We start from the raw sequence: 11,778 nt of genomic DNA, 5'->3' as shown, positions 1-11,778 counted from the left end.
CCCAACTCTCCTCCCCTCTGGCAATAGCCAATCTGTTCTCTGTATCTATGAGTTTTATTTGGTTTTGTTTTTTGATTCCATATATAACTGAAATTATATGATAATTGTCTTTGTCTTATTTCATGTAGCATAACACCCTCTAGGTCCATCTACGTTGTCATAAATGGCAAGATTTCATTCTTTTTCATAATACTGCTCAGCAGTATTATATATATATAATCACAGCTTCTTTGTCTGTTCATTCATCAATAGATATTTAGATTGTTTCCATATCTTAGCTATTGTAAATAATGCTGCAGTGAACATACGGGTGCATTTATCTTTTTGAATTAGTGTTTTTGTTTTCTTTGGATAAATACCCAGAAGTGGAATTCGTGGATCATACGGTAGCTCTATTCTCAATTTTTTGAGAAAACTGCAGACTGTTTTCCATAGTGGGTGCATCAATTTATATCCCCACCAACAGTGCATGGGGGCTCCCTTTTCTCCACATCCTTGCCAGCACTTGTCATTCCTTGTCCTTTTGATACCTGCCATTCTGACAGGTGGGAGGTGATATCTCATTGTGGTTTTGATGTGCATTTCCTTCATTATTAGCGATATTGAGCACCTTTTCATAGGCCTGTTGGCCATCTTTATGTCTTCTTTGATAAAATGTCTGCTCAGGTCCTATGCCTATTTTTTAATTATATTGTTTTCTCTTATTGACTTGTATGGGATTTTTATATGCAGTATTTTAGATATTAACCCCTTGTCAGATACGTGATTTACAAATATCTTCTCCCATTCAGTAAACTGTTTATTTTGTTGAAGGTATTTTCCCTTTGCTGTGCAGCTTTTTAGTTTGATGTAGTCCCATTTGCTTACTTTCACTTTTGTTGCCATTGCATTTGGAATAAGATCAAAAGAATATTGATGTGTGAGAAATCATCGACCAGCTGCCTGCCACACACCCCCAACATGGGACCTGGCCCACAACCCAGGCATGTGCCCTGACAGGGAATCGAACCGGCCACCTCAGTTTGCCAGCCAGTACCCAATCCACTGAGCCACACCAGCCAGGGCTGGCTGACTTTCTTCCTTCTTTCCTTCCTTCCTTCCTTCTTTCCTTCTTTGTAATATGTTTTTTAGATTTTATTTATTTATTCTTAGAGAGAGGGGAAAGGAGGGAGAACGAGAGGGAGAGAAACTTAACAGTACCTTTTGCAGAGCACAGAAATTAATTTTGATGGCATTCAATGATACCACAGTAGCAAGGATCATACACAGTGCCCCTTTAGATGGGGCTCCCACAGCCTCCACCTCACCTGCTTCATGCAAGTATCTTACCTGGCTGCCCTTAGCCTGCCATGCTGCCTCTAAAGCCCTGCATCAGTCTGGCGCCCTTAGTGCTGGAAGACTTTGTCTCTGCATGGTTGCCAGCACATGCCACTGGGCCCTTGCCACCCACACTCAGGGGGAGTATAAACAGCGCAGAGCCAGAGCCCACGTCTTCTACTTCTTGGAGTGTTCTGTGGCTACCTCCTGGCCAGGGTGAATTTCCTGGGCCCTGTTAAGGAGATGCTCTGTGCTTTTGTTTCCCCTTAATGTCACTAAGAGACCAATTTGAGACTGTCTGGAAAGCACGTTTATTCTGCCACCTCAGCCCAGGTGTGCATACCTGTGCAGGATAGCTTGACCAACCCTTCCAGAACTGTTTGGGACTCGTGATGACATCTTGTTATGATAGCAAATCAGAGTGTCACCGTCAGCTTGGACTGCTGTAACAGAATACCGTAGGCAACAGTGGCTTAGACAAGAAACATTATTTCTCACAGTTCTGGAGGCTGGAAGTCAGAGATCAGCATGCCAGCACGGTCAAATTCTTGGTGCGGGCCCTGTTTCTGGTTTACAAATGGCTGCCTTCTTGCCATATCTGCACATGGTAAAGAGAGAGCAAGCTTTGGTCTCTTCATCTCCCTATAAGGGCATCAATCTCATCATGACCTTATCTAAATGTAATTCTGTCCCAAACACCCCACCTCCAAATACTATCACACTGGGGATGGGGATTTCAACATATGAATTTGGGGGGGAGGGCACATTCAGTCCATAGCACACAGCATGGATACTTCTAGCAAATATTAGTGCCCACCAGCTATGTATCCTTAAATGATATTTCCTGGGTCAGATTCCTTTAGCTTTTCTGGGTTCTAGATCCTTGACCCCTAGAATAATTCCAATGCTTCATTCTGCTTGGTGGCAGCTCCCCGGCTCACCACGCAGGTAGAAAATGAACACGTCCCAGATTACCTGGAGCTCATCTTTTGCTCTGGGAGATTAATGTGGCTGAGAGCCCTCCTCTGTCAGGTTTTTTTTTTTTTTTTTTTTTTTAATAACATCATGTAGGCTGATTAACTTGGAGATTTAATCCAGCTTTGGGGCTCTCCTAGAGAACTTTAAACTGCCTCCTGAATAACTCTTCACTGCTTCAGCAGCTGTGTGCTCACTCCCCCAACGCCCACCCCAAACTCTTATCTCTTGCTGTCTCTGTGACTCTTCCCTCATGATTGGCCACCTTCCAATTCTCTAACAAGGAGCAGCTTTCTGGGGTTTCCTACCATCTGCAGCTTCCCTAGGAGGTAGTGGTTTCTCCATCTTGTCCTATGTACTGAAAGACAAACAGGATGGAAAGCGACATTACCTTTCAACTCAGGTATCAAGTTTTTCTGAAAGTCACTGACTTCTACCAAACCGCAGAGTTCACCAGTTCCAAAGCATACATTCCCCTCCTCCACATTTTAATATCTGTGAAATTGAGATGTGTATTATGACTGATAGTGGGTCATGATTTAATTGCCAGAATCTTTTTCTCTCTTAGTGATATGAAATAGTTGTGTGTATTAGAGTTAATGACATCTTAGAATTGCTGAACTGTAGTAATATGAGCAGCTTCCTTAGAAAAATGTTTTCTTGCGACAGAAACAAAAGAGTTGATGCCTAAGGCTGGGTAGGGATGAATAAGGGGCTGGGGGCCCCAAGAGAGGCAATGGTATTTGCAAGGCACATGGGCTGGGGAGAGAATGGCCTATCCAAGACACCAAAAGTGGTTTAGGGAGGCAGGAGTGTAGAGAGTAAAGAGGATAGATAATGAGCCACTTTAAATGGATATGAGCATTGCACAGACATATTTATGGAAAGTGCTTGGGACTTACTGGCTCTCTATAAACAGTACTTTGCTTTGGTTTGTTTTCTAGACAAATGAATGGGAAAATATGTGGTATTTCATGAGTTCTCTGGCATTCCCCTTAAAAAAACAAAACAAAACATTTTAACACGTCTGAAATTAGGATGCATCTCACAGGCTAGAATGTTTTATTATTTAATTGACAGCATTTTCCCCTAGAAATGACATCTTAGAGTTGATGAAACATGGTATATGAAATCCATTGCTAAAACTGACCCACCATCCCTTTGGTCCTGAGTTCTTAACCTGAATTCCTGATCTACTACAAATTCTGATCTGTCCACTTGGAACTTTTTTACTGCTTTTCTTAATCCAGGCTTGGACTGTGGGTCACATGGCCTGATCCATTTGTGCCTAGACCCTTGACGTCGACAGGTCTTGTAGGGCTGACCGGAATGTCACTTCGGGCTTCTCCAAACCTGTGTGAAAAGGAACAGATGGGCATTTGAGAGAATTAACTTTATTTGTATACGTCACTTTACTTCCTTCAAAAATCTTTGATAGATTTCATATTCATGGAATCAATTTCAAACTCTTCAGCCTGCCATTCAAGGCCTGCTGAAATCTGGATTTAATTTACTGATTCAGTTTTTCCTTTCAATTTACCCCCACATCCTTTTTGGAAAGCCTGCCCCTCAGCCGAACTGGCCGCGCTAGTTGTTCTTGTCACAGCTCATATTTAGGCTCAAAGGTTTTGACAGTAACAGCTTCATTGAGCTCCATGTTGAAATTTTACACCGTCTACCCCCCACTTCTCATGGAAGCTTTAGGATAATCCTTCAAGAGAAGTATTATTACTCCTAATTCACCTGTAAATAAACGGAGGCATCTAGAGCATTGAAGTAACTCACTCAATTCACACATCTAGGCAACATTTGCAAACCCAGATCTGTGACCCCACATTATGTTCTTCCTACCATAGCTCACTGCCGGCTCCTGATGTCCCTTTTCCCTGGAAGCTATTTCTCAGGAGTTTCTCACTGTGGTAATGTGCTATCCTCCTACAATGTCATGTCCTCTGTGAGGCCCTCTCTGTCTTGCACAGCAATTGAGGATGACTTCCTCCTCTATGTGTTTTGTGCCTCCTGTTTAACATTTGACTTAAAATTTGTGCCCTCAGCAGAGTACCCTCAAATGTCTCCGACTGGGGTTGATTGAAAGGGAATCTTAGGAGCTTTGGTTGCAGTTGAAAAGCTAACTTAGATGAAGAAGAAATATTTCCATAAAGACTGGCCAGGCTTGGTTATTTAACTGAGGCCGGCCATGTTGTCCCACTCACTGACATCCTGGACACAGAGGGGAGGGATGAGTGATGGGTGAATTAGACTGACCGTGCTTCCCTAGGAAGTTAACAAAGCAGACCAGATATTAGACCTGGAAAATGGCTGAAGTGCTTTTCTCATAGGATGGCTGGTTTTGATAGGCTTTGAAGCATGTCATTCTGTGGGGCGCAGGGGCAGGCTGTGAGTGTAGGGCAACATATGGTCATGGTAGAAGCTTTTCCCTTTATCTGAAGTGTAGAATCCAACTCTACCGTGTTCTAGCAGGCAGCAAAAGTCTTCTAAGCATGAGGCTTTTAAACTCATTTCAGTGAAATTTGAATTTTTGAGTAGATCATATGCTTTGAGACTGTAGGTGACAGGAGCGGAGGTAAAGGAAAGGGAAGGGACAGGAAATTCCATTTTTTTCCCCACAGAGTATGAACTTGAGGATGCTTCTCAGGGCCAGCTTGTCAGCAACCACTCTAAATTGACTGTGATTTTGTCCTTGCCTGTCTTTGTAAAGGTTTCTTTTTCAGAATTTTCAGCCAACAGCTTCCAAACTGTCATTTACAATTTACGGAAGGACAGAAAGTGGAATAGTTGTCAGTAAGCAGTATAATTATGTGCCAGGAAATGACATGGCAAATAGTCTAGCCTGGCAAGTGCTAGACGGCTGCTTCCCTATCTTCTAGCCTCAGGCAGGAGAAGAACTACAATATCTGCTGATCTTTTTCTGTGACTTACTTTACACTTGAAGTGCAGATTACTCAGGAGTGTTTGGTCTGGAGATCAGAACTTGGGCAGAAATTTATTTTTTAAAAAGCAAAGCAATGGTGAAAGAAGGACTTGGAGAGTAGGATTTTAGGTTATGTTACATCACGCTGTTATGCGGTGCTGTGGTATGTTACGCTATGCTGTGCTCTGGTACATGTTGTTATGCGTTATTATGTTACGTTCTGAAATGTTATCCTGTAATCCAGTGGTTCTTAAAGTGCAGCCCCTGATACAGCAGCAGCTGGATCACCTGGGTACTTGTTAAAAATGCAATGTCTTTTTTTTTATTGGCATTATTACAGATGTCCCCATCCCCTCCCATGCCCCCACTTCGCCTGTCTCCAGCCAGCCCCCACTCCCCCTTTCCTCTGGCCATCCCTGCACCATTGTCTGTGTCCGTGGTCATGCATATATGTTCTTCGGCTACTCCCTTCACCTTCTTTCATCCAGTCTCCCCTCCCCACCTCCGACAGCTGTCGGTCTGTCCCTTGTGTCTATGCCTTTGTTTCTATTTTGTTCATTAGATTCCACATGTGAGTGAAATCATATGACATTTGTCTTTCTCTGACTGGCTTATTTCACTTTGCATAATAATCTCCAGGTCCGTCCATGCTGTCGTAAAAGGTAAAATTTCCTTCTTTTTTATAGCATTTCTTGTGAGCCATCTAAGACCTTTGAATCAGAGACTCTGGGGCTGCAGCCCAGCAATATGAATTTTCACGTCTTCCAGGGGATTCTGATCTATGCTCTTGTTTGAGAAACACTAGTTTGTAATAGATGGCAGGTAGATACTACCTTGTTTTACTTGTTTTATCAGTTATGAATACAATTAGCTGCAAGAATGAAAAACAAACAATCTAGTGCGCCTAGCAAATGGTAGGTTTATAAGTAAGAAAGAATTTTGTTATTCTCACAAAACAAGAAATACTAGGCTAGGCCATCCAAGCTGTCATCCAGGGCTCAAGGATGATGTCTGGGGATCCAGGCTCCTCCTGGTTTCCTGTTTTGCCACTCTTAGTAGGTGGGTTTGTCACCAGATTTGCATGACTGTGGTGCCTCCAGCCACTAATTACTTCTATGTTCCAGACAGGGAGAAGAGGGAAGGACAAAGGGCTTCTCTAATTTTTATTCAGGTAGAGTAGCTCTGCTCTGGGATTTCCTCCTGTATCTCATGGCCAGAATCCTTTCATATGGCCAACTCCAACATCACTAGAAGTTAAATCAGCTTTAGCTTTTCAGTTTTTATGATAGAGAAAGTCAAGGAAGAAGGGATGGAGGTGACAATAGTTTAGGGGAAGACCAACCCATACGATCTCGTTCAACTGGAAACTTGCGGCTAATTCTGTCGCTTTCTTTTATTTTGGCTGAAATTCTTGGAGTAGGTCATTATGGAAAAAGTCATCACCTTAATGCTTAATAGGAAAATAGGATCATCAAAATGTTTTCCACTTATACGTTAATTTTGAAATCGAATTCATTAAGGAAAACTCAGATTTTATTGTCTGAATAATTATTTTACATGAGGTTAAAGGTTTGGCTGAGTTTACCTTCTTGAGATTTAAGGGAAGATGTATGGAATAATGTAAATAAGGCAAAAAAAAATTAAGTGAAATACTGTGCAACTACACATATTTGGGCTAATTATAGTGAACAGTCTGAAAATTTGAATATTCAAAATATGCATCTATTATTTCTTTTTTTTACATGGAAACTAGGGAGCTTTATTGGTCACACAGTGTGTGCTGCAGAGCCAACAGGTAGTATTAGAGCCAGAGGACACATGCAGACAGGCAGCTTCCGCTATACGCATACGCCCAAGGAGCCCTGAGTCACTGCTCATGGTTTTGCCCTGGTTTCCAGTGACAGGGTTCTGCCCTCCTGGATCCCATGTCCAGAGCAAGAATGTAGAAGCTGCTGCATCTAGGCTCCAAGGGGCAGGGGTGAGACCCGAGTACGTAAGTGCAGACCATCTATTTTATTGTTTCTTTAAAATATAAATAATAATTAGAATTAGGCTCCAGAACTGTCACATAGAATTTTTTTTGTTATAATGCATAGATAATAATGATGATGGACTTATTTGTTGTAAGAATTGTTTCCAAGCAGTGTTCAAGCTATTTATAAGTCTCCACAATTCTACGTATTTCTCAGCAAAGCCATTCCTTTTGTAATTTAGATGGTATGTTTGCCTAGTCTTTGTTCCAAATATTACCAATTTTGAGTTAATGCAATGCAATTATGTGAACTACTGTTGGACTCATTGAGGTTGCCATGGTTATTGTTTACCTGGCAGAAAGAAGACCAATGATATGATGGAGGTGCAAGAACTTATCCTTGTCAGAACTAGAGTCAAAAAAGAGATGGCTGAGCCCTAATCCTGTGCTCTTCCCGCAATACTTCCTCTAAGCTCCCAAGTTCTAGTTTTTAAGCTTCAACAAATATCTGTAGTTAAAACAGCCTCTTAGCACTCCTTTTCTTAATCCCCACCCTCTAGGTTAGGGGTTGGCAACTAGGACCAATGAGCCAAATCTTGCCCATTGCCTGTTTTGGTAGGACTCACGAGCTAAGAAGGAGTTTTACATTTTTAAATGTTTAGAAAATTTTTTCATAGTATGAAAATTATGTGAAGTTCAAATTTCAGTGCCCATAAATAAAGGTTTATTGGAATATAACCACACCCAGTTGTTTAATGTGTTGTCTATGGCTGTTTTCATGCTGCAACAGCGGAGCTGAGGAACTGCAATGTGGACTGTGTGGCCCGCAAAGCCTAAGAGATATTCAATCTGACCTTTTACAACACAAGTGTGTTGCCCCCGCCCCAGATCTATCCAGATCAAGGAGATTTTTGGACATTGAGAGAAAGGGAAGCCCTTTTGTCTAAAATGCTAAACTGGGCACCTCTTATCAGTCTTACCTGCTTCTGTGACATTGTTTTATAGTAAATTCTCTTTCTGCAATTTTGAGTCTTGCTTGGACATAAAAGTTGATAGTTCATACCTGAGCTGTCTAGTATAGTAGATACTGCGGACATGTGGCTGAGTGCTCGAAATGTGGCTAGTGCAAATTGAGATGTACTATAAGGATAAAACCTACATCATAGTTTGAAGAATGAGTATATAAAAGAATATAAAATCTCTCAATAATTGTCATGTTGAAATAATATTTAGAATATATTGGAATAAATCAAATATGTTATTAAATCAATTTTACCTGTGTTTTGTTACTCTTCAATGTGGCTACTATAAAAAAAAATTATACATATGGCTTGAGTCATATTCCTTTTGAATAGTGCTTGTTTGAGTCCTTTTGCTTTTTTTTGGAGTGAAAACTTCAAGTAATTTTACACATGTCTTTGATTGTATATATATATAGATATATACATCAAAGACAAAGATATATATATCCCGTAGTTGTTATGTCAATAATATTGTTTACAAATGAGTCTCATTTTACAAATAAGAACACAAAGGCAAAACCATACTGGAATTCAGGTCTTTTAATACCTGATCAGTGATCAGCCCACTTTATTACTAACACTGAAGTAAAAATTTAGCCATTAGTATATAATTATATAACCCTAAGAATTTGTAATTTATTTAAAATTTTGTCCTACAAAATATAAAGACTGAGTTACTTAATACTCTTATCATACTTACTCATAAGTAATGTAACAATACAGAAACATGAAGTATTAAGTATATATTTTTCTTTAAATATATCTCCTACTTCAGTAGCATATATGGGTGAAGTTATTTTCTTTTATGTAATAGATACTTTATCTTTAGTACCTTTAAATAGTATGTAGGCACTTACTATAGAAATGATTTTATGTGCAAATAATGTATAGACATTCTATCCATAAATTCAATTGCCCCCCAAACAATTAACTTTTTAAAAGAAAAGCACACAAAAAAATTTAAAAGGCTCTGGATTCCTCTGCTTCTAACTCATTGTTGAGCTGGAAAAATAAAGCTTGTTCTATCAGGAATATCAAGTTAGAATTTTCTCCAAAGTGGAAATTAGAGAGCCAAGTGCCATTTCAGAAAGACTCTTCAGCTTTCACCCCCAATATCCATGAGTGCCTCCCCTAACAGCTAAACCAGGTAAAAAGAGTCCAAGAGAATTAGGCCTCAATATATGAGGCCATTATGATCTTCTAAGATATTAATAAACCAGACATGAAATACTGAAATCAAAACAAAAGATATTAGTACTTGAAGCTAATTATCATACAGATTGTTAGTTCCTTAAATGTATCCCTCCTTCTATAATGTTAATAAAGGAATTCTTTTTACAGCAAAGCAATTTTATTTTATGTATCACTAGCCATGAGTTTTTGTCATTAGTTATTACATAAATGGTGCCATTATCCGAATGGCATGATCATTTTATGGCCACAATTCACTTTGTAGTTACAGAATTTTCATGATTTACATAAGTAAATCTATGAATGAAGGTTTATCAGTGAGATGTGGCCTCGCATCCATATTATCTGATGTTTTGCAGAGAGCAATGTAAAGAGATGTAATTTTAATCACCTTTTCATTCCAGCCACCTTATGTAAAAAATAAATAAATAACTTAAAACATCTAGGTCTCTAAAGGAGATTTTCCCGTGCACTCATAGAAATGGTTAAACAATAAGATTGTCAGAACCAACTTCCACGTCCACATCCTCCTGTAGTTTCTATACCATTTTGTCTTCCAGCTGTTTTCCTTTGTGTGCAAAAGGAGCCCGGATGAAATGCATGTTTTGCTTGACTTCTTTGATGTCCTGAGTGTTCTGTAGTTCTTTATTTTTCTTCAACCTGTTCGTTATAAATTTAGCTTGCTGTTTCTGTTTGATCTCTTCAACTCTCTTCGTCGTTTTATTCCACAGCTCTCGCTGGTATTTGACAGCTTTATTTCTATGTTTTTCAAATTCAAATGAATTATCTGCTGTAAGCTCTTTACCAGCTGCTGTACAGAAGGCTTTAGTCCACTTGACCTTGTAAGGATTGTGTTTCTTTACTTTTTTTTTAAGATTTTATTTATTTGCTTATTTTCAGAGAGAGGGAAAGGGAGACAGAAAGAGAGGGAGAGAAACATCAATGTGTGGTTGCCTCTCACATGCCTCCAACTGGGGACCTGGCCCACCACTACCCAGGCATGTGCCCTGACTGGGAATCGAACTGATAACCCTATGGTTCACAGGCCGGCAATCAATCCACTGAGCCACACCAGCCAGGGCCAGACTGTGCTTCTTTTTAAAGTTTTTATGACACTTGGATTTACAGAACCTGAACATCTTGCAATTGTTGCAGACGAACATCATGCTGTGGCCAGGGTATATGGGCCCCAAACAAAAATAACACTTCTCAATAAGCATGTTGAATGCGCATGGGTACCCGCCATCCAAACACCGAGTTTCTCACTTTTGTTTGCAAGAATGGAATTTTCTTCCTTTTGGGGGAACGTCAGATTTGTGCTTTATATTTTTTCCAGTATTATTGAGATCTAATTGTCAAATAATGTGTAAGTTTAATGTGTACAATGGGATGCTTTGAGATATATATATCTCATATATACACATATACACACACATGCACACATATATGTTGTGAAATGAGGTGAGTTAACACATTCATCACCTCAGATATTTGTGTTTTTGTGTGTGCGTGAGACCATTTAAAATCTACTCCCATAGCAACTTCCACGTGTACAATGCAGTGTTGTGAACTATAGTCACCATGCTGTACATTAGATCTCCAGGACTTATTCACCTTATCACTGAACCAGTTTTCCACTAGCAAGCCTCTAGTGAGTCACCAGAACGACTGTAACAGGCATTTTATTAGAGTCCATTGTGGTTCCCCTTCCGCTACTTTGGGGAGAAAGTTGTCATTTTAACCAAGCAGGTATACAGAACAGTTTAACAGTGGATAAGTATCTCCAAATTTGTTGCATTACCAGCAAAATTAATTATTTACTGCTGTAATTTGAACAATATTATTTTCAAGCAAAGCAGAGACAGACTCATAGATGGAGAACAGATGGCAGCTAGTGGGGGGGAGATTAAGGTGTGGAGGGATTGAGCAAAAAAGAAAAAGGACTCAAGGACATGGACAACAGGGTGGTGATTGCTGGTGGTTGCTAGGGGGGTGTAAGGGGGATAAGTGTACTGGGAAAATATAATGAAGATTATGTATTAAAAGAGAAAAATGTTATTTTTCTAAAGGGAGAATAATATTAACTAACATTTTTCAAATTAAAGTAGTTAAAAATAGCAAGCCATTTTATTAACAAGAATTTTCCCACTGGTACTTACATATTTTTCAAACTGTATAAATTACAGTATGAGATTTAGAAACAAATGTAGGTTGGGGGTTTCTTTTTACAAACTTCAACATGGCAAATTGATGGTAAACATACATAGTCAGCAAAAGTGTAGAATTTACTGAAAATACCTAGAGGATGTCATCTTACCTTGCTATGATACTTTTTTTTTTTAAGATTTAATTTACTTATTTTTAGAGAG

The 11,778-nt window shown here is 39.5% G+C and overlaps 1 protein-coding gene across 1 annotated transcript; it reads right to left on the bottom strand.

The window, feature by feature from the left end:
• Positions 1-9,948: 9,948 nt before the first annotated feature.
• Positions 9,949-10,629, bottom strand: LOC112313224 (probable ribosome biogenesis protein RLP24). The gene is made up of 2 exons (XM_024569785.2): positions 10,497-10,629; positions 9,949-10,271 (listed from the first exon to the last, which is right to left on the bottom strand). The coding sequence occupies exons 1-2, from the start codon at positions 10,627-10,629 to the stop codon at positions 9,949-9,951; spliced, it is 456 nt and encodes a 151-aa protein (XP_024425553.1).
• Positions 10,630-11,778: the final 1,149 nt, after the last annotated feature.

Source organism: Desmodus rotundus, chromosome X (assembly GCF_022682495.2).
Source record: "Desmodus rotundus isolate HL8 chromosome X, HLdesRot8A.1, whole genome shotgun sequence".
NCBI lineage: Eukaryota > Metazoa > Chordata > Mammalia > Chiroptera > Phyllostomidae > Desmodus > Desmodus rotundus.
Note: the sequence above shows the minus strand (reverse complement) of the source record. Positions and strands in the feature narration are given on the sequence as shown.